Source organism: Pelophylax lessonae (genome assembly GCF_965119305.1).
Source record: "Pelophylax lessonae genome assembly, chromosome: 4".
In the NCBI taxonomy this organism is placed as follows: domain Eukaryota; kingdom Metazoa; phylum Chordata; class Amphibia; order Anura; family Ranidae; genus Pelophylax; species Pelophylax lessonae.
The window spans coordinates 72,012,551-72,036,831 of NC_138771.1; the positions used below are offsets into that span (position 1 = coordinate 72,012,551).

The 24,281-nt window shown below is 43.5% G+C and overlaps 1 protein-coding gene across 11 annotated transcripts in view; it reads right to left on the reverse strand.

Moving 5' to 3' along the window:
- PPIP5K1 (diphosphoinositol pentakisphosphate kinase 1) overlaps nucleotides 1-24,281 on the reverse strand; it is a 431,068-nt gene that overhangs the window by 82,141 nt on the left and 324,646 nt on the right. For 7 of the 11 annotated variants that reach the window (XM_082257041.1, XM_082257045.1, XM_082257046.1 and 4 more), the window contains one exon: nucleotides 16,036-16,098. The exons of the other annotated variants lie outside the window; for them this stretch is intronic. In XM_082257041.1, coding sequence (XP_082113167.1) covers nucleotides 16,036-16,098 — 63 coding nt within the window. The remainder of the gene's footprint in view (nucleotides 1-16,035; nucleotides 16,099-24,281) is intronic. 11 annotated transcript variants of the gene reach the window in all.

Sequence of the window (24,281 nt, forward strand, 5' to 3'; positions counted from 1 at the left end):
CAAGTCGGCGTACCAGGCTCGACGAGGCCAGTCCGGAGCTACCAGGATAACTGGAATCCCCTCCACCTCTATCCTGCGAAGAAGCTTCGGCAGCAACTTGAGAGGAGGGAAGGCATACAGTAGCTGATACTGCCCCCACGGGGCGACCAGCGCGTCTGCGGTGTCTGCTAGAGGATCGCGGGAGCGAGCTACAAATCTCCGCAAATTCCTGTTGAGCCGAGATGCCAACAGATCCACATCCGGGGTGCCCCAACGAAGGCACAGTTGGTGAAATACCTCTGGATGAAGAGACCATTCCCCTTGATCCAGAATCTGACGGCTGAGATAATCTGCCTGCCAGTTTTCCACCCCCGGAATGAATACCGCGGAGAGAGTTGGAACAAATCGTTCCCCCCAACGAAGAATGCTAGCCACTTCTATGGCCGCCAGAACACTCTTGGTGCCCCCTTGGTGATTGACGTAAGCCACGGCCGTGGCATTGTCTGACTGGATCCGCACCGGGCTGCCCCGGAGCTGCTCGGTCCAGTGAATCAGACAAAGTCTGATCGCTCTCAGTTCCAATACATTTATCGGTAACCAGGACTCTTCCAGGGACCAAAGCCCCTGAGCAGATAATTTGCCGAGAATTCCTCCCCACCCGGATAGACTGGCATCCGTGGTGACAATCGTCCAGTATATTGGAAGAAATGACTTCCCCTGGCTGAGCATCGGAGACCGAAGCCACCAGACCAGAGACTTCCTGGTCCGCTCGCTCAGTCAGATCCGATTGCTTGAAGATCTCACAGGAACAAAACTGGAGAGAAAAAAGCTAACTAAAAAAGCTTTATCTAAAAAAGCTTGCCAGGACCAGAGATCCCAGCAAGGAACTTGGGTCCTTACTCCTGACTAGACAGAAAAAAACTAACATCCTGTAGCAGAGAGAGAGAGGATATACCCTCTGGGACTGCCCCTAAGGTGTGGCCAGAACGTTTTCTTCTGCCTAGTGTCCTACTCCTGTAGAGGGCAGTATAACCCAATTGATATTAATCAAGAGGACTGCGTCTGTCAATGAGCGACAGAGAAAATGCATTTAAAAAGTAGTGCTCAAGTGTGGGAACGAAAATCATTTTGTAGCCACTTTTTCCTAGTTCACCTTATGGCCTATAAAGTACATCTTGATCTTGATAGACTGCCTAGGTCCCCTTTCACACATACAGACCAATCAGGTCCGCCTGTCAGTTTTTCAGGCGGACCCGATTGGACCATCCATGGTTCTCTATGGAGCAGCAGATGTCAAAAGACGTGTCCATTGACACCCGCCGATATCCGATCTGATCCTGTTAATTAAAAACAGATGGATGGGGATGGGAAAACGACAGAACGTTTTTGTGCTACATCCAAAATTCTCAATTTTTTAATTAGAAAAACGAAACAGATGATGGCACAATGGTATGTGGCATTTTCATTTTTCGATAGACGGAACGTTTGGTTTTCGACTTGTCTATGGCTGGCCTTTTCTATTATTTGTCTATTCATTCTAACTGTAAAATTAAAGAGGTCTTCCTGTATTCAGTAAAATTGTACCAGAGAACATGGCATGGGACAAGAAACTATTGAATATAGGAGGGACTGCCAGGGTAAACAAAACAAGCTGTGTAGTGAAATTTTGTGCTGTGTTTCTCTACTTACTTACTAAAGTGTGGATCATTGAAGCTGTTAAAGGCTGTATTGGAAGCACAGAAAATCTTGAAAACTGCCCACTAAAGATTACTGAGCGGCTGCACGATCCCCCTAGGCTGGCTAAATCGCTTTTACATCTGCCACTTGATCGGGGAGGTTTGGCTCTTTTGAACTTTCTGTTGTACTACTGGATGGCTGTCCTTGTGACGATTTTCTTGTGATTTGCACAAACCAATGATAATGCAGCTGTGGCACGCAAGGCTGCCCTATTGGGCTCCAATGCAGAACTCAGTAACTTGCCCTTTCGGGGATCCCAGTCCAACCCTGCAGTAACCACCCCAATGAGAACTATTCTTTTGGTTTGGAAACAGGCTAGAATTCAATATAGGACTGCTACATATTTACCCTATACTCCTTTATGGGGCAACCCTAATCTCTCCCACCTTTGCACCATCCCGGATCCTGTCCTTTGGGCCACACACGGAATCACATTACTTAAACACATCATGCCACAAAGCACTTTACTATCCTTTGACACACTTTGGGCTACCTATCATTTACCCAACCAAATGTTTTTTGCAAATCCATCTTGCAGTTAATGCCCAATCTAAGAGGACTACCTGTTATCACAAATGGCAGATGGATATCCCCATGTTGACAGAGGATGACTGTAAAGAATGTGTGCTTCAATTTCTGCAACTTATGATTTCCTCTAGGGACCATTTTCTCCAACTAAAATTCCACCATCGAGTTTATTATACACCTCAGCATCTATTGCTAATTATCCAGGAACCTCGGATATTTGTGTTAGATGTACAATGCATACTTACTTACTTTCATGTTTTTTTGGCTGTGTCCAAGACTACAAGGCTATTGGAGGGGTGTTGTTGACACTGTTAATGCAGTGGGTAACCTTTCTCTTACGTAAGATCCCACTATCTGGCTCCTGGGCATTGTGGAGGGCGTTAACAAGCATGAAAGATTTTTTTCATTTTATTCCGCTTATTATGCATGGAGGGAAATTCTTCTGAAGTGGAAATCCCCTGTTCCCCCTATGGTGGGCAGCTGGAAGGCAGCTAATTAATGGGACCCTGCCTCTTTACAAATAACATATCTAGATCTGGAGCTGTTGGATTGATGCTCAAGGTCTTACCATTGGAACCTTTGTTTCCTTTAGAGTGATTACAGGGGATACCTACCTATAGGCTCTCCAACTGTCTCCATACGCTGCTTTTCTTCTCTTTATCTCCCCCTTCGTTTCTTTTCCCCGTTCTTGTCCCTCCCTCATTTCCCAATATCCTACTTACACTTTGCTGGATGATGACTATGGTGATACATGGGTGCCTTGCATCTGTACTGATTTACAACTTGTGATACTGTGTTTTTGGAAAGCTGAGAAACCGTTTGTTATTGTAAGTTTGCGACTGTATAATTGTTCTATTTGTAATTATTTTTACCCGCTTTACAACTTGGGTGAATTTCTTTTTCTGGTAAAACGTTTACTGGAAAAAAAGGGTTATTGAGCAATGCTATATGCTCAATTTAAAATTAAGCATTTTGCATTTTAATGCTGGGTTATTTGCCAAGTAGTCTATCAAAATCATAACTGCATTATATTGTAAGTAACACAGTTAAAGCAGGCTGCACATCATGAAAGACAGACACAGTTAGTCAGTGTACATATAGAACACTGTTACAGACACAGAGAGTCGCTGTGCTGGCACGGGCTGAGGTAGCCAGGCAGTCAATCAAAATGCTTACAATGTAAAACATTTTAGCAGTTTGTTTCAGGAGTTTGGCTTTCATAACCTGAGTTATCTTCTGGTATCTTCAAGAAAAACAGAGAACTCCAGTAAAACAATCCAATCTCCATCTAAGCTTGCCAAAAAAGATGGGATCTAGGCATGCAGAATGTCTAATCTTCTAAATATTAATAATTGTTTTAGGCTGGGTCAGATTATACACATTTTGAAAGATGATTGTATGACTGGTGTCACGCATTGGCTGGGAATTTCCCTGCTGGCTGAGCCACTGGGTGATTCCTATTCTGGGCTTGTTTCTCACTATCTCCTACCTTTTGGTATGCGTCTCTTGCTCCACCCAGTGGCCAGCTGTAGTCAGTTACCTCGTCCCCTGACCTATATATACCCTCTTCTTCTTCCTGCTAGTGCCTGAGTATAGGTTTTGCTTCCTGTTGTATTCTGTGTATCTTTTGCTCTCGTTGCTGACCTTGGCTTACCTGGACCTCTCTTTGGATTACCCATTTTGGACTGTACCGGCTCTGGCTATTGATCTCGGCTCGCTCTTGACCTCTCTTCGGATTACCGCTTTTGGACTGTACCAGCTCTGGCTAACGAACTTGGCTTGTTTCTGACTACTCTTCTTGACTTCACTCCCTTGGGGTCTGGCTCCCGACCTACTCCAAGCCGTGAGTCTTTTCTTATTTGTTGTTCCCTAAGTTTGCTGGTTGCACTTTCATTTGTGGTCCCGATATTTTGGCTGCAGGACCCTTTCCGCTCTTCCACCTGATACCGGGATAGCAAGACTACTGGTCAGGAAACCGGAGGAGCGGTAGGGGTCTCTGGTAGGCCTAACAACTGGTGTATAGGCAATACCCAATGTTTTGGGCTCCCACAAATCCATAATGATATTGAATGGCTAGGATATTTAGCACAAGAAAACACTGCTCTTGTTTGAAATCCTTGTATAGCTTCTGTTTTGTATTCCCTATGCATTCCACAAAAAAATTTAAAACTTTTTGTAGCTTATATTTCTAACCTCTAACCATTTTACTTTAATTTGAACACTACAAAATCAAAAACTTTAATACTTCTAAACATTAAACTTACTGAGGTATTCATGGATGATGCTTATGCCATCAAAATCGGATAACCTCTCATACTAAGTTAAAGTTTGCCAAGGACTGAAAATGCTCTCCAACTAAACCCTAACTTTCATAAAATAATAGGGCTTTTACACTAAAAGCTTGGTAAAATTGCTTTAGTGGGCCCAGAGGGCTACAGCATTAACCTCTGGTGAAGACAAATAAAGCAAGCAAAAAAAACAATAGAGCAAGTTAAGCAAGAATGACAGATGAAATATAGACGGTTTTAAAAGAAAAAAAAAAAGCTAAAATGAGAAAATGGAATATGCAAATCGAATTGCATTTGGATTGAGTACCTGAAAAGAGAAGGTAAGAAAAATAGGAAACCAAGAAATACATTTCTAAGAAGAAATACATTTTAAAAAAATTGCTTCTAATTTTTTTTAGTGGAACAGCATTATCACTGAATGAGATTTCTGCTTAACAACCATTTTGTTAACATTACAGTTAATGTATTAGTTGTATGTTTGCTTAAAAAAATATGAAATATAAAGGATCTATACAAATGGATTAGGCAAGATGGGAGCACAGCTTTGAGATTATACATTTTTGTATTTTAGGGATGAGTAGTCTGACTATTGAATAGTGTATGTAAACTCTAATAATAAACTATTATATTTAGTTAATCATTCTGCAATTTGTTCCCGTTTGTTCCATTTAATATACCAGCGAAAGTGTTTTGTTTTAGACAATAGAAGGGGTGATGTCCTGTAGTCCTATCCTGTTTATGCTGTCTTGACACATTAGGGTGCGTGAACACTGTCATCCTAGGACTGGAAGTGTGTTATTCGCAGAATACACAGGTGAAAAAAGCTTGCAGATATACTGTGGCAGGCTGGCCCTCCTGCGCAAACCGACGTAGCCCTACGTCGGCCGCGCGCCGGCAGCGGGGTCTCCGATGCACAGGGCTGGTGGCTCCGATTGCCGCCAGCCATCTGCAATCGCTCCCTGCTGAGAGAGAAGGACAGGCAGCTGTGGTAAAATCAGCCAACCGTTCTTCTCCATGGAATGATCACAGAGCGCTTGTGATCCTGCTATATAGGATCACAGGTCTCTGTGATCATTTCAAAAGCCCAACCCCCATACAGTTAGAAACACGCCCCTAGGTACACATTTAAGCCCTTGATCACCCACAGCGTTAACCCCTTCCCTGCCAGTGTCATTATTACAGTAACAGTGCACTGATTACTGTAGTAATGTCACTGGTCCTCCCAAAAGTCAAAAATGTCAGTTAGGATCCGATCTGTCCGCCGCAATGTCGCAGTCCCGCTAAAAATCCCAGATCGCTGCTATTACTAGTATAAAAAAAAAAAACAATAAAAATGACATAAATCTTTCCCGTAGTTAGTAGGCGCAATAACTTTTGTGCAAACCAATCAAAATACGCTTATTGCAATTTTTTTTTTACCAAAAATATGTAGCAGAAAACAAATTGGCCTAAAATGTTAAAAAAAATTGATTTTAAATTTTTTTTTGGGGAATGTTATATATTTTTTTTTTTCAGAATTGTCGCTCTTTTTTTGTTTATAGCGCAAAAAATAAAAATCGAATACCACCAAAAGAAAGCTATTTGTGGGGAAAAAAAGGACATGAATTTTATTTAGGTACAGCATCGCACGACCATGCAATTGTCCGTTAAAGTAACGCAGTGCCGAATCGCAAAAAATGGCCTGGTCATTAGAGGGGCAACTCCTTCCGGTCCAGAAGTGGTTAATTATGCTTTAACATACCAGGTTTCTTTATTTTCTTCCTACATGTCAGCAGTTTGCAGGGACCAAATGTATAGGGAAAAACTGGATTTTTGACTTACCGTAAAATCCTTTTCTCTTAGGTTCATTGACGGACGCAGTCTCTGATGCATATCAGTAGGGTTATACTGCCCCCTACAGGAGTAGGACACTAGGCATAAAAAAAGTTCTGGCTACGCCTATGGGCAGTCCAAGGGGTTATGCCCTCTCTCTTCCTGCATACGATGTCAGTTTTGTATCAAAGCAGTGTCAGGGAAAACAATACCAACCCAACTCAAAATAGAGGGGCTGGTACTGTGTCCGTCAATCAACCTAAGAGAAAAGGATTTTACGGTAAGTCAAAAATCCAGTTTTCTCTATCGTTCATTGACGGATGCAGTCTCTGATGCATATCAGTAGGGACGTCCCAAAGCAGTACCATAAAATGAGGGGAATGAGGGGTGGGAACAGCAGAAAAAAACAAGTCCCCAAGGCTAAACCCAACCAACCAGGCAACATGGAACTCATCAGAACAATAAGATGAGCCTCACCTGAAACAAACAGAAAACACCCTCAAGGGAGACCAAAAGCCTCCTCAAAACTTTGTGGCCAAAAGAGGCATCAGCAGATGCCAGCACATCCACCTTATAAAATTTGGCAAAGATGTGAACAGACGACCAGGTAGCTGCTTGCAAACCTGAAGCACAGATGCCTGATGGCAAAAAGCCCAGGAAGCACTAAGTGCCCGAGTATAGTGCGCCTTAACAGGGAAAGGTGGAACCTGACCCTTAATTGAATAAGCCTGCACCACGGTCAGACGCAGGCAGCCCTTTCTTTGGACCATCCGTGAGTAAAAAGAGCGAATCTGACTTACGAAAAAACTCAGTAGTCGCCAAGTACACCCTGATTGCTCGAACCACATCCAGAGTATGCAGTGCAAATTCCTCAGGATGTTTTGGCTTAGGACACAAAGATGGTAATACAATGTCCTTGTTTAAGTGAAAACTAGAAACCACCTTAGGAAGGAAGGACGGATCCGAACGAAGTACCACTTTATTCCGATGAACCACCAGATAGGGAGAACGACAGGACAACGCCGCCAGTTCCGACACCCTGCAAGCAGAAGAAATAAGACACCAAGAAGGTCACCTTCTGGGAAAAAGTAAGCAGAGGAATCTCCCGAATACTTTCAAAAGGAGGTTTCTGAAGAACCGACAGCACCAAATTAAGGTCCCAACGTGGCAACGGAGGTCGCACCGGAGGTACCAAGTGTCACACCCCCTGTATGAAGATACGCACCAAGGAGTGGAAAAAAATTGCAAAGGCCGAAACCTGACCCTTGATAGTACTCAAGGCCAACTTTTGATCAACTCCCCGTTGAAGGAAAGTCAAAATCTGCGCCACAGAGTAAGAACCAGGGGGAACCCCAAGAGACTCACACCACGCAATGTATGACTTCCACATACAATGATAGATCTTCCTAGAAGTTGCTTTTCTCGCTTTAAGCAGAGTGGGAATCACTGAAGCAGACAATCCCCTGTCCTTCAGTACCTGGCTTTCAGCCGTCAAAGCCAGCGACCGTAAAGCAGGATGAAAGATTGGCCAGGATTGGACACACCTTGCCTTCCTTCCTAGGAACCGTGAACAGGTTTGAATAAAAGCCCTGAAAACGTTCCGCACACGGAACTGGAACTATCACTCCCTGTTGTACCAGGTCCTGAACTGCACCATAGAGCACCAACAAGCGATCCGGGGACAGTCACACATTGGAAGAGAAAACCTTACCGGAGGAATGGATCGAAACTCGATCTTGTAACCGGACCGTACGAACTCTTGAACCCATTTGTCTGGTATCCGGGCTAGCCACAGGTCTGGGAACTGGCAAAGACATCCCCCCACCCCAGATACGGTTGAGGGCGCACCTTCAGGCAGAGGAGGTCTTGTCTGCAGGTCTGGAGAAACCAGACTTTTGTTTGCCAGACCAGGGTCGCTTGGAACCGCCCAAGGGAGTCTTGAAGGGCTTTGCCTAATTGACTGACCCTGAGGGATGAAAAAACTTTTTGTGAGCTGAAAAGGAGGGACCCTGTCTGCAATGTGGATCCTTACCCTTGTTAGCCTGTGGAAGAAAGGTACTCTTCCCCCCCTGGGAGACCCTTAATAATGTCATCCAGGGTAGCACCAAACAGGCAATCTCCTTGAAAGGGTAGATCAGTCAAGGCCTTCTTAGAAGCACTTCAGCCAAAGTATACGCCGAGAACCACTGCCAAAACCGACAGTCGGCCCAACATGGGAGCAGTGTCTAGCGTGGCATCGGAAACAAATTGCAGCCCCTGCAACAGCTGGTCCAACAGCTCCTCAAAGGCAGGAGGGACTAGTTTCTTCTCCAGGTCACGGCGAAGTAACTTTGCCCATTTAGTCAACGTCTGCCTGACAAGGGCAACCGTGAACACGGGTCTCAGTGCAGTCCCCGGCCAGGGAGTACATATTGTGGGCCACAGCCTCCTACTTCCTATGCTCCGGGTCCTTAAAGAATGGGAAATTCTCCACTGGAATAATGGTAGCCTTATTCAGTCTTGAGACCGGTGGATCTACTTTAGGTGGCACAGTCCACTTCCTTACCAGAGACTCCTCAAAAGGGTAGGGTTTAGCAATCCGCTATGGCACCCCAGGGGAACATTTTGGACGGTCCCATTCTTTTTTGAGCATGTTGGAAAAATACATGGGAAAGGGAAAAACCTTTGCTCTAGATGGCTTGTGAGTGCAAAACGTAACCTGCGCCCCGGTTGCAGACGTAGCTGCATCCTCCAATTTCAGGGTCTGACGCACAGAAACAACCAGTGCGTCCACCAGTGCCTTATCTTGCACGGAAGTGGAGGTAGAAATGTCATCCTCACTATCAGAGGAGACAAGGCGCGAGGTAGTAGACCCGGCATGGAGACCCACATTTGCAGTGGCTGATTCAGACTCAGAACCTGAGACATCAGATGAGGCAGGGGTAGGCGGAGGGCGTTTTTTAGCACCTCGCCCTTTAAAGACCACCTCCACCCAGGACACAAACGTTTCCAGGACCGCCGAAATTGCATCGTAGACAGCTGGGATCCGGAGGGCCCTGCGGCCTCCCCGAGGGGGTCAGGTGGGGACACATGATCTGTAGGGTCCATGTTGCACCAGGGGAAAAAGTCCCACTGTGCTACAGCGCCCCCCCCCCTAAGGTCAGGTAGTGTGCTGGAGACCCCCAGCAGAGAGAGAGAGACCCCCAGACTTACTGTACCAAAATGCAGCAGCAGGTCCAGAACGTCTGCACGTGGCAGCAGTAATTTCGCCAAAAAGAAATGAGAAAAGCTGAGAAAATGCCCAAGGTAAAGGGAGGGGATCCCCTCACAGAACAAGGCATCCAGGAACTCCCATACAGATTCCTAGCAGAAAAAAAACACTGCAAAATGGCCAAGCCGGGTGTACCAAGATGGCCGCTGATCTCCTCAGCACATGTGGCTACCAAAAAATGGCGGGCCCGCACGGCCTGCAGAGCAGCCGGGGAACCCCCAGACGCCACAGCAGGAGGGCCCTGAGGGTACAGACCGAGACCCCCCCCCACACGATCATTCGTCCAGGGGCGGCGGCGCACCCCCTGCCTCCTGGAAACGCGGTTCCAGCCCCCAGGAGTAGGCCCAACAGCCCCAAGCAGGGGGGGGGGCAGGTAGAAGAGGGGGTGCATGACAGAACAGGGGGGGAACCCAGGATTGTGAGGGTCCGACCGTCCCAAGAAGGGGCCAGCATCCACCCCAAAATCCGCCAGGGGAAGGGGGGGACATTTACTCACCATACCAGGAACACAAGCGGGCACCATCTCCTGACAGGACCCTTCTCCACCGATGTGGGGGGGCTGTCGGCAAAATAGGAATGCTGCGACTCGGGCCTAGACCCGGCCGTATGCGACCTGGCGAGACGTTTAACTGGCAGTCCCCGTCCAGTGGGACTATGTCGCGGCCGACCCAGCGCGGAGCTAAGGCCTGCGCATGCTCATTGGCCAGCTGGGGTGACCACTGTATCTATACATCCAGCCCGTCGCTCAGATCTGGCATAGTAGCTTGTAGAATTCACAGGAAAAAATCTGGAGAAAAGCTAGCTAAAAAATTATCTATATAGAAAACGTTTTGCCGGTACCAGAGATCCCAGCAAGGAACTAGGTCCTTACTCCTGACTAGGAAGAATAAAACTGACATCCTATGCAGGAAGAGAGAGGGTAAACCCCCTGGGACTGCCCATAGGCGTAGCCAGAACTTTTTTTCTGCCTAGTGGCCTACTGCTGTAGGGGCAGTATAACCCTACTGATATGCATCAGAGACTGCGTCCGCCAATGAACGATAGAGAAAATAGGATTAGCAGTAAAATCTGTACAGTACCAGATGCAGGTAAGTCATCACCAATGGGTTATATGTAACCACCTTCAAGTGATTGGACACTGGCAAAAAAGACACTGCAGGGACGTTACCTTATATGACCCCTTCCACCTCCAACTAGCCTCAGTTTCGTAGCAAGCAAGAGATCATAGGAAAAGAAGTGAGGGACCTGTGCACCATTCTGTACTCAAAGAAATTAGAGTACATTTTGTCCTAGTCATACAGTGTGGGCCACAGGATCCTAAAAGTTTGCCTTTTTACAAAAAATAATACAAGCACTTTTTTTCCCCAAGGTAAAAAAAATATGCATTTTTTTATTTTTTTTTATTTTTTGTTGTAAGTGCTTGTAAAGGATTGCACCAGTCAGCAGATCGCTTATGCTATGCAGGACTCCTGCAGACCATTCAGAGAATCATATGGCCACAGCGCCGTGGTAGTTCATTGAGAACTACAAGACGACAGCTGCTAAGGCTGTCGGGACTTTTAGTTTTCCATTCACAGAACACTTACTGTGAAAGAGTGACGCGTTTACATTTTGACGACAGGTGCGGTGAGAAGATGCCCACTAGCTATCAGAGAGGAGTATCAGGGGGGAGCAGGGGCCAGTCCTTTCATAACATGTTAGACCCTGAATACAGGTGCAACATGTTATGAAAGGTGAACTTATCCTTTAAGTCATTACCACTGGAATGTCCAAAAGCAGTCTGACTGAGGGGAGGAGGGGCAATACAGCAACAATGGCAACTGGCCCACAAAGCAACAGGACAAGAAATCTTGACAGTATTTGGAAGCAACCTGTAGCACCTTACACCCAAAACTGACAGCAGAGGAGGCCTGAACATCTACTTGGTAGAACTTAATAAGCGCATTAATAGAAGCCTAGCTGGCAGCATTGCAAATGAAAGATGCCTGATGCTGAAACGCTCATGAAGCACTGACAGATCTGGCAGAGTGTACCTTAACAGTGAAGGTAGAAGCCCTCTCCTTCAGCTCATAGTTTTGAATAATAATTTTTTGATCCACCAAGCAACAGTGGACTAAAAAGTATGGATACTCTTGCGGGAATCCTGTGTAAATACAAAAAAGGAATTTTATTGCCTAAAAGAGGCAGTGGCTAAGAGAAAGATTCCCACAGAATTTACCACATCAAGACAGTGAAGAGAAATTTCCCTGGAATGTTTTGGAGCAGGACATAAAGGAAAGACAATACCCTGAGTGAGGTGGAAGGAAGAGATGACCTTAGCAAGGAAGACAGCTTTTGGCTTCAAGACAAATTTGTCCTTGTACAATACTGACAAGGGCTCCTTGCAGGATAAAGCTGTTAATTCAGAGACCTTCCTTGCAGGGGTCAGAGCAACAAGAAAGGATACCTTGCAAGTGAGGTCAGACAGCGTAATATCACCAATAAGTTAAAGGTGGCTTCTGAAGAGCCAAGAGATCCAGGTTCAGATCCCAGATAGACACAGGAGGTGGTAGAGTGGGGAGATATGTGCTCAATACCCTGAAAAAGGGCCTCAACTAAAGAGAGAGTAACCAAGAGTATCAGATGCAGAATGGGAGAGGACAAGATTGTCCTAAAAACCAGATGCTGATCCAGACCAGAGTGGAGAATGTAAAGAATACATCCCATGGAGTACTTTTCAGGATGAAAGTTCCTTGACTCGCACCAAATAAAACAGGCCTTCTAGGTGTGATGGTAAACTCTGCAAGAAGTTGATTTCCTAGCCTTTAAGAGAGTATGGATGACAGAGTCCGATAGGCCCCTGTCCCTCAAGACCGCTATGCCATTGATTCCAGCGACTGAGGAGCAGGATGGAAAACTAGTCATTGAGACAGAAGATCTAGATGATTTCAAAAGGTCAATAGAGTAACACATCCTCCTTGGCCTATTTGGTGCAATTAAAATCATGGAAACGCTCTCCATCTTGATCCCAGCAAACATTGAATTCATCAGTCACTAGAGCGTCTGCTGAAAAGCCTGAGGGTCCCTGGAGCTGGTGATAAACCTGTCCAATTTATGTTGAATCTGGACAAAGAAGATCCACGCCTGGTGTCCCCAATCTGTGAAAAAGGCTTGAAAGACCTGGGGAGCTCCTGATGACATCACTAATGATGAAACATGTTGGGCAGAGCTTTGCATCCCTGAGGTGAGCTTTGATTTTGCGAAGAGGAGTGTGGTGGTCGATGTGCTTTCAGTGGGCTGTGAGACACTTGAGAATTACACCAAGCGGCCCCACATCCTGGTTGTTTGTACACTCATGGTGTGTTTAGGGTTTTAAGTACAATTCTGTGTTGTTTGTAATCAAAGCGGTAAACACTATATTTCTATTTGTTTTCCTTGAGCTTGCTTCTATGAGAGTGACAATCCATCTGCTGCTCTGATCATTTGGGAATGTGAATTTCTTTGGCCAACACCTTTGTGAATACTCGTGGGGCCAAAAGGCAGAGCCACAAACTGAAAATGCTGTCCAGCCACTGCAAAATACAGATAGCGCTGATGGGGCAGAAACATGTAGATGTGGGGGTAGGCATCCTTGATGTCAATTGTGGCCATGCGAGAAACAATTACTGATGTTACAGATTCCATATTGAATTTTTGATGCAAAAACTTATTCAACAGCTTCAAGTCCAGAATGGGCCATACCGTTTGGCTTGGGCACCGCATTACCATTTGGCTTGGGCACTGTTAACAGGTTAGAATAGTAACCATTCAGGGTACTGGTCCAGTACAGCAAGGAGGGCTGCTTATTTGTCAGGGGCAGTAGGCACATTTGAGGGAGCACTAGCAAAACACAACACAAAGACAATGCTGGGAGGGGTTATGCAAGGCTGCGTCAACCTTTACTATTAGCCAGTATTCAATTACCTGGAGGTGGAACATAAACCATTGATCTAAGAATTAACGCAATAAACATAATAAAATTATGTTTATTACATAAAAATTGGGCCTAAAGTACAAGTCACATGATTTGACTCCTCTTCTATTTTGTCTCACAACTTTGAACTGTAGCTGGAGTTCAGCATCGCACACACAGAACACAGTGATGTGTGTGCGCTGCTTTAAGACTATAGCATAGCTTCTGGACCATGTAGAGTCCAACATGTGGGCAAGCTGGCCCTGCACACACACACACACACACACACACACACACACACACACACACACACACACACACACAGGTCTTCAATAGCCAGGAGAAGGAGGAAGCAGAATAACATCCCTCGGCATCATATATCCCATCAACAAGGTGAAGATGTTGGAAAGAAAGGGACCTTACAGGCTAACACAGTGCAAAGACTAAGGTAAGTATAGGACAGAATTGACTGCAATTAACTGGCTATTAAATTGCTGAGGATGGAGTAGGTCTTAAATGTTTAAAATCCCCAGCTTTTATTAAAATAATACTTGATAATCCTGGAATTAAGGTCTTTGTTCAGGTACTTCTTGTTGTAGGGTCCCTGTTTATTAATTGCTATCCTGCATTGTGAGCCTGTCATATGCATTTTCGTTAGTGCCTGTGACAATGTGCAATATTGTCAAAAACTAGGTAACCTATCCTAAAAAATCCCATGCAGCCACCACCACCACCACCACAGCTGTGCTGACATGTCAAAAAAGAATGGAAAAAAAAAGTTGAAATCCAGTGCTTTCTAAAAGAAAAAACACAGCAAATTTAATGATACACAGTGCTTTTTTAAAAAAAGAAGGTGCATATTTATAAAGCAGTGAAAGTGTCATTCACCAAACATTCATAGGTGGTTATTCATTATCCATAATTTACGATTCACCTGTAGTAAATTTGGGAAGGGTTAAATTCACTGCTTAAAAAAACATGCTCCTATATGTCTCCAGTTTGTGTATCTACATTTTAGCTATCCTACTTTCCAAAGTAGTAAGCATATTCTGCTATGTAATATTACTCTTAATGCCCAACTTGAACTGAAAAAAAAAAAAAAAAAGTGAAGCTTAGCCCAAAACAACTTATGGTAAATACACATAGGGGCTATGTATAAAAAAAATGGTATGGCTATTCCCCCCAGTGAAAATGAATGTACATTTATTCTGAACAAAGTAACCAGCTGTATGGGGCAAAATTAAATATTCTTAGGGTGTTTCATCTTCTGGACAAATGTTCCTATTTTCTCTTCTGTGAAATAGAGAACTGCACTTGACAGTGAGGAATGGAAAGGGGTCTGACCATTGTTAATGGATTGCTTACAAAGTATCAACTTACATGCAACAGGGTTTCCTACTATGCATATCACTGGCAAATATTTTTCTCAATTTTCAGAGGGCATTTTTCAGGCAGCTGGGATACAGCTGTGATGCATGATCTCCTCAGCACCTGTATAAACCCTGAAAGACCACACCAGATTGCTGGAACTGCATGCATTGCATGCAGTTGTAGGGCAGCTTTAGTTCAGTTCCATTCAATGGGTTGCATTTGGTGGCAGTAGTGCCTTCAAAACATTACACGGGGTAACATTTTAGATGTGCCATATGTACAACCCCATCTGCTTTTGCAGCTTAAGGTGGCGGTCATGAGTTGGCAAAACTGCTGCCCCCCGACCTCAAGTGTAACCCTAGAGCATTTGATATTTCCCCATTGTTAGAACAGCTGGTTACTTCACATATAATTAATGTACATTTCGCTTGACGTACAGCTATGCAAATCTTTTTTAATAAATAGACCCAATAGTATTATTTGTCTTTGGCTTCCCTTTTGTAGGGTTTGTTAAAAACTTAAGCAATGTACAGTGACTAGACTGCAGTCCAAAATCCCCTCTGAGCTTTGCTCATCGTTATCCAATTATCAGACTAAAAGTCAGATGTCAGTCTGGTAATGAATGCAAAGATAGAATGTTCTTTTAGAACAAAAGAAATCCATATTTTATGGGTTTACTGAAAAAAGAAAATGTATTGCTTTTGAGAAACACTTATCTACTCTATTAAAAATATTTCCAGGGTGATTTTAAACACAACAGATTTTATGAAATGAAGCAAAATTAAAGTGAGACAATTCAAAAAATAATATGATGTAATTTGTACTACCTTTTTTTTTTAAATGATGTATGCTTACAAGATCATCTCAGAACACCCTTGCAGGAATGTACTACACAGATGACCGTGCAAGAACTGGATCTTGCGACGTCACAAAGTTGGAAGATGGATGAGAAGCACGATACGACACAAAAAGAGGAAAATAAATCACTTGAAGTAAAATGATGGAAAAGAGGAAAGGAAGGATCCACATCATAGTGTCAATATGAACAAAAGATGTCGGAATGACAAAAGAATTTAATTAAAAATAAAAATGGGGTTAATAACGTGAGGCAACACTTCAAATCAAGTAAGCAAACGTACCATTAGTCGGATGCTTTGCAAACGACACAGAAAATCGTTTTACAGCTGGCATAGACAACAGTTCTGAGGAAATAAAAGAAAACAGGCATTGGCATTAAGATCCTGGTTTTGGCCACCAAGACAAGCACATATACACACCAAAAGGATCCTGGGACAACAAACAGCAACTTGTGTTAAAGCCAAGACATCATCCATTTGCTTTGTGGTTATTATCACAAGCCAGACACAGAAGAAAAGCAGTTTCAGAAATAGATCAGTTCATAACGTTATGCTTATCATGCATAGGTTATCCGTCCAAAGATGTTACTGTGTGTTTAAATTTCTCAAATCATGGCTCAGGTTCAGCTGTGGACTACAGAACAGAAATATAAATGAGAAATGTAGTGACCACTTTCACTTTACCAAATTTTTGGAAAAAAGCACAACTGTATGAAAAATGGTTGAAATTGTCAGCATTGCATACAGCAATGAATCAAAGGCTAGTTTTCATCTTCTAATCTGCACTAGAAATGTGACAGATGGAATCTTACTGTTACTAGTAGACATGAAATGACAGTTGTTCAATGCTTTTTCAGCCTGTAAGTAGCTTTAACCGCTTTGCAGGCAGCCGCTCCTGCGCAAACCGCTGTAGGTATACGCCAGTCGCGTGCAGGGAGCTAGGGTGCGGGGAAGTCGATGCACGGGGCAGGCGGCTCCGATTGACGCCCGAGATAGTTCCCCGCTGAGAGAGAAGGACGGGCAGCTGTTGTAAACACAGCTGACCGTTCTTCTCCCTGGAATGATCATAGAGCCCCTGTGATCCTTCTATATAGGATCGCAGGTCTCTATGGTCATTTCACAATCCACGCCCCCCCCCCACAATTAGAATCACTCCCCTAGGCTCACATTTAACCCCTTGATCACCAACAATGTTAACCCCTTCCCTGCCAGTGTCATTATTACAGTAACAGTGCATATTTTTAGCACGGATTACTGTAGTAATGTCACTGGTCCCCCCTAAAGCGGAGGTCCGATCTGTCCTCCGCAGTCCCGCAAAAAATCAAAGCTCGCCGCCATTACTAGTAAAAAACAATAAAAATGACAAATATTTCCTGTAGTTAGTAGACACAATAACTTTTGCGCAAACCAATCAAAATACGCTTATTGCAATTTTTTTACCAAAAATATGTAGCAGAAAACAAATTGGCCTAAAATGTTAAAAAAAATTTGAATATTACATTTTTTTGGGAATGTTATATAGCAGAATGTGAAAAATATTTTTTTTTTTTTTTAGAATTGTCGCACTTTTTTTGTTTATAGCGCAAAAAATAAAATTGCACAGGTGATCAAATGCCACCAAAAGAAAGCTCGATTTGTGGGGAAAAAAGGACATCAAATTTAGGTACATCGTTGCACGACCGCGCAATTGCCTGTTAAAGTAACGCAGTGCCTAATCACAAAATATGGCCTGGTCATTAAGGGGGCAAATCCTTTCCGGTCCAAAAGTGGTTAAAATCTGTTGACCTGCTACTTTCAGGAGAAAATAATCAAAACAGTCAGGCTAGCAGAGCTTGTCCTGATTACTATTATTTTCATTGTGATTTGCTGGTACTAGCACCCCACTCTTTCCCTTTCCATTAAAAGCCAAGTTTATAAAGTCAGTAGGTCGGTCTCAGCTTGCCTCGGTCTTTGGAGTAAGCCCCTATAAATATGTGAAGACTGAAGTGGTGGGTGAGGTGCGTTGTTCATGAATAAAATACTCTTAAAAACTCTAGCTATTTGAAGAAAAATTATCACTCTGGAACACAATTACATACTAGAACACAGACTCCATGACCAACACATCTAACACTATCACAGCTCTGTAGAAGGGAGAGCCCATATCTCCTGAAGTGTGTTGGCTATGGTTTGTTCCATACACTAAAAAAGTGAACATTGTTAGAATTTTAAAGCCTTCTATTCATGCATGGCACTCCTGGCCCACCTCTAAAATCCTTAAGGGCAACCAGGTCATTCCTGCATGATAAACAGGCCTAAAAAGCAGCTTTAGGAGTACAAACACACGTATCTACCAGGCATTTTTCATACATTAACCCAGATTGTTGTCGTATATATACCCAAATTTAATTTATGGGGATATTTGTGAATTTACCTAGTGCTTCTCAGTGGTAAAGCCATCTACTGAAGGCTCCCTGGTCTCATTACATTAATTTTATTTTAAAATCTAAGTCCACCTGAAATTAAGCTTTTATTGGGGATAGGTGGGTTCAGTCTCCAATAAAATCCAGTAAAATACACATTCATAGAGAGATTTTATCAAAGAAGCTTGTGTCCCTTTCCCCTCCCACAAGATCATGGCAAATGTGTCACTTTCTTTAAGGTGAATTCCCCAGGTATATGTCTGCTCTACCCATCTATACAGTAGCATTATAGGATGCAGGGGTAACAAAACTGGCTGAACGTGTTTACAAATCATTTGGCAGGTAGAATGGTTCACATATATATATTTAACCTTGCCTTGGAGCCCTTGGCCAGGGTCATTCTACAGCACCCCAACCTACACGGTATCCCTATAGGAAATTATGATTTACGCGTTGCACTTTTTGCTGATGACATACTTATATTTACATCTAAACCGACTAGGGACGCAGAACAGATACATAGTATATTCGAGGAATTCCGCCTATGTTCGGGACTTAAGATAAATTTTTCAAAGAGCGAAATCCTACCCCTTCGTCATACCACACTCAATCCTTGGCCTTCCACACGAATTTTCTCTATTGCCAAGAATGCGATTACTTACCTGGGGATTAGAATTGGCCGATCACCATCATCAATATACCATCTTAATATCCCACCCACCATTACTAAAATAATTACCGCTTTGAAGACCTGGGTGGGTCTTCCGCTCTCCCTCTTTGGCAGATGTCATTTATACAAAATGGTCAGCTTCCCTAAATTACTATACCCACTTCAAACCATTCCGCTTTTACTTAAACATAAAGACATCCAACGACTGAAGAAAGCAATTACTACCTTTATTTGGAAGGGCAGGAAGCCACGTATGCAATACAAAAAACGTTTCTGCCGAGGAGGGAGGGTGGAGTGGCACTACCCAACGCCAGACTATATAATCTTGCATGTATACTCAGAGTGGGGCTGGACTGGATTGGCAAAACCTCTAGATACTCGAATTACCATTTGGAATCCCAATTAACCGTCCCATTTGATCTTGCTGCTCTGCTACATTGTGGTCACAGGGATCTACCAGCCCATCTCAGACATAATGCCCTAATTAGAGACACAAATATTACCTGGAGAGAGTTACTGAAGAAGCTACAGGCTTCACCCTCGATGTCACCTCATTTACCCATTCAGGGTCACCCCCTTTTCCCTCAAGCACAACATCACCTCCTGTTTAGTAAATGGTCTGCTGTGGGTGTTTACCGTTTGGCTCAGCTGTTTGACCATGACTCTGGCAAGCCCTTAAATGTATCGGACGTGTTGGACCAGTTCCACCTGCCCAAGGGACATACCTTGGGCATTCTCCAAGCTGTCAACTTCGCTGCGAAAACATGCCCTATGAGATTGACCCGGTTCAAAAGGACTATGATAGACTCACTTCTGGAACTAAACCTTCATAGAATCTCGGACATCTACCAAAGTCTACTGTCCCTCCCAGCAGTCTGTAAACCTTCCTTCTCTTCTACCCCTTGGGTCAAGGACTTTCCAAATCCAAACGCACGCGCTCTGATACTTTCTGGATATCTAACCACTTACAAGTGCATCACTAATGAATTCTGGAGGAAACAAAAATATAAGATAATGCATCGTTGCTATGTACCATTTATTCGTACTAGTCCACAGTCTTCTTCTACTTGCTGCCCGTTCTGCAACGTACCCAAACCGTCTCTTGCACACAGACTATGGTACTGTCCTACAATCCTAGCTTTCTGGAATTAAGTGGAATGCTATATAGCCTCCCTCACTGGACTGACCCCCCATGGGGGTCCCTATCTGCTCCTTTTTGGGAACTTTGATGTGCTATTGAATAAAAGCTCAGGAGGGCAGTCGCGCATCCTCATCACTTACAAAGTTTGGCTGGCCACATGCTACATGGTTGCCAGGAGAGCCATTTTATCTCAGTGGATACAACCCCCCCCCCCCCTCCTTCTCTTAAAGATGTGAAACTAGGCCTGCAGCAACTTTATGACAGGGAAGCCTTGGATTTGAAAACCATTAACCCCTGCAACCCAGTTAAATTCAATCGTAAGTGGCCTTCAAACCTTCGTCCATTGTGCACTCATATCACCAACTTTACAGATGTCTGACCTCTGCTGCCTTGCCATCTGTCTACTAGGCCATTGAGCCACCTTTTGGATCTAACTTACCAGGACGACCAATGATTTATCGGTGGACCACATCATTACCTCAGTATAAGGCAATGGGCGGTCAAATTAATCGGTATTCCGAACCCTAATCTTTTATCCTATTCCTTTTAACCCTATTCCTTTCCCTGATCTTTTGATCCACTCCAGGATTGTTTACTCGCAACTACCTTAAGCCCCCCCCCCCCCCACTTCTATGCCTTCTGTGCATAGCCTGCAACCAACCTACGTGAAGGAACTTTTATAGACTCGAGACCTTTTCTCTTACTGCTCTCATTGTCGCGGAGGCTCTCTATGTGTGTGTGTTCTCTCTCTATGTGTGTGTGTTCTCTCTCTCTCTCTTTTGCTCTTTGCCACCCCTTCCCCCCCCCCCCACCTAGTCTGTAGTTTTCTGACCATACATCGTACAGACTCTTTCCTCTTAGTATAGAGGTTTGTTTTGTTTTACATTGCCTTCACTTATGTAATGTTGTAATTTTATATCCTATAATCCTCCTCTGGCATCCAACCAGGGGACCTGGAGACATACCCCCACGAGACAGGGAGATTCTTACCCAGATCTCCCCACAAGAAGAGTAGATGCAGAGGATGTAAGGCAGGAAGAAGAGTCCAGCAAAAAAAGAAGGGGGGTGGACTAAATGGCATCTATAATTTGGCAGGCATCGAGTTAAACGATAAAGAAATCAACATCCTTAATGCTGGTCTAAAGTGTGCACCAAGAAAGTCAATTAATAAATTCAGTGTATACATAAATACATTAAAAAAATTAATTTGAAAAAATACTTCTTAGGTAACACAAGTAACTTCGCAAGGAGGGTTAATAGTAGTACCACTTTAGGTGTTGATAGCGGGCTGAGGAATAAGTCGCCCTTCAATCCACCCCTCGCTTCTAACCATCACGTTGAGGTTTTTAAAAAATTGGTCCTCCATGACGTGGAAAAAATGTCAACCCAAGACATATAGAGGAGGGCATTAAAGCATTAGAACAAAGGAAGGACATCATTATCGGACCGGCGGACAAGGGGGGTGGGGTGGTAATTTTGAAAAAATCCTTCTACCACTCTGAGCTAAAAGATATGTTATCAGATAGGGAGACCTATACCTTGCTCTATAGAGACCTAACCCCCGGTTATCGTAATGACCTAAAAAACCTGGTCGAGCATGGCTACCAGACCAGGATTCTGACAAAAAAAGAGAAGCGGTTTTTAAACCCAAGCTTTAACCGCACACCCACCCATCTACCCACCCATATTGGATCCGTAACCTCCAAGGTCAGGCAATATTTGGACAGATTCCTACAGACAAGTGTGACAGAAACTAAGGCTTACCTTAAGGATACTAAGAACTTCCTCCAGCTATTGAAGAATGTAAACATCCCGTCGAGCTCTGAGGTATTTCTTGTTACTGCAGATGTCTCCTCTTTATACACTATTATCCAACATGAGGATGCCCTTAATTGGGCATTGTGCAAGAGGGAAGATCTCCCATTCACTCAGAAGAGATCCCTTGGTAAGACACTTGATTTTTGTCTATCACAGAATTACTTTTCATATGACAGCGCCTTTTATGCCCAAAAGAGAGGTGTTGCTATGGGCTTGAAGTTTGCGCCAAGCCTTGTGAATCTCTTCATGAGTGAATGGGAGGATTCATGAGGGTCAGGAGGAATTGTTCCTCTGACCTCGATTTCACGGTACAGGCCCTGGTATTGAAAGAAAGGTTTTTGGAAAAGGGATATAGTGAATAACATCTCACTGAAACAATGGAGGAGGTTAAGAATTTATCGCAGGATTACTGCTTGGAGGATCGTGTCAAACCCTTAGACAACAAACATGAGTTTAGCTTTATCAGTAACTACCACGAACAGTACAGAGAGGTGGAGGGAATCTTCAATAAATATTGCAACATTCTCACCATGGATAAAGTATTACAAAAAGCCTTACCAAGTAGTCCTAAATTTATTTATAGGAAATTACCCTCCTTTGCGGATAGACTGGTAAAAAACGTACTGGACCCACCAAAACAACCACAAATGTTTTGGTTAAAAGAAGGTTTTTTTGCCTGTAGGAGGTGTATATCTTTGTAGACAGGTAAACACGCATTTAAGAGGATTGACGAGTTTCAAATCTACAGCTAATGGTAAGGAATTTGCAATTGAAGACTTTATTTCATGTAATACATCACATGTTGTATACGCCCTACAATGCCCATGCAATTTGATGTATATTGGGCGTACAAAGAGATTGCTAAGTAAAAGGGTGTCAGAACATATAAACAACATCATGTCGGGTTATATGAATCATAGTGTCTCTTTACATTTTCGGTCTTAACACAATAGGGACCCCTCTGGTCTAAAGTTTTGGGGGATTGCTGTGACCCCCCAAACATGGAGGGGATCCAACAGAGTAAGAGAATTGTCCAAAATGAGACAAAGTGGATTTATTTGACAGATACATTAAATCCTAAAGGAATGAATGTGGAATTAGACCTGAATTGTTTCTTGAGCGATTATTGATCTTTTTATTTATTTTTTATTTTTATACATCCATTCTTGGTCGTAAACTCATAAATGTTCTCTATTTGCAGTTTGATAGGATATGTACTCTTTATCCATTAGCCTTTTAACTATATGTTTTCAATGAAAATTCTTTCGTTTTTTCTGGGTATTGATTAGGTATTAATGTGGGTACCAAATAGTTATTGAAATTTAAACCCACTGGTTCTTTGTGGAGGGAGAGCATATTCTCTGAAGTGATCTGAATAGGAATAGAGTCAACTTAACTAAACGTAGCAGCATCTCCCCTTGTGTAGACATAGTATTATGTTTACTATTGCATGCTATGATAAGTCTCTCCACTGGGGGAGCGGTTGAGTAAGATCACTGTTTTTTCCATTCTCGTGCAGAGAATTAGCTTCCTGTGTATGGGAGGGCTTATCGCCCAGCCTATAAATAAGCATGAGCCGCCGTGTGGCCACGCCCTCTGACAAAGTCCTATGACTATACGCGTAAGGGCGTGACCGCACGGCTCAAAATACCAGCATAGGACTGACCATCACCACCTCTATATCGGGGACACACTGCGGGACGGTGAGCCAGTTATGAGAAGCAGGTGATCGCTAAGTCCAGCTGACGCTATGATGTGTATGATTTGATATGAGAAGTGTATTTTTTGTCCATGTAAGTGCATTTTGTGACGGAGGGTTCTTGTTAAGGGATCAATAAACTATACAAGTTACACTATGAGCGATCCTTCCCTTTCTTCCATGATTGATTGATTGGCGATTGTATACCCATCTGGAGAGATCCTTCTCGGGCTCTGCCTGCTAAGCATCAAGGCCAGCCAGTTGTGAGGAAGGTGTCCCATCAGGAGATCCATCCTGGCTGATTAGTTTCTATGGGCTTGTGAAAATCTGCTTTTTGGTGAGTGCAACTCCTAAGGGGAGAGGATTTCACTAGATGTGGTGACGGCTTTAAATCTAGTTTCAGCAACCTGCACCTGTGTTTGTTCCACCAATCAGTGACTCTGCACTCGTTATTTCCTGGTTCATGATATGAACGTTTTTCTTGCATGGACTTGATGTTGTAATAACATTCATCAGCGCCGCTAATGCTCGATTTCTCTTTGGGGAATTTGGCATCTTTCAATATTGTAATGTTTTATTATAGTGGCTGCTTTTTTCTATGATTAATCACTATTTCACACTTTAGCGCTGATTGGAAGCATTTCTATCAATTTTTTGCGCTTCCCTTTTTACATTTACTCTATCAACTTTATCTAAGCAGGGAACAATGATTGCCATCCAGGCTGGACTTCAAACATGTCTGCCTTTGTTTAGCCCATTACAAGGGGTATCGGGGGATTAGTTTAGGAATTGTTTTAT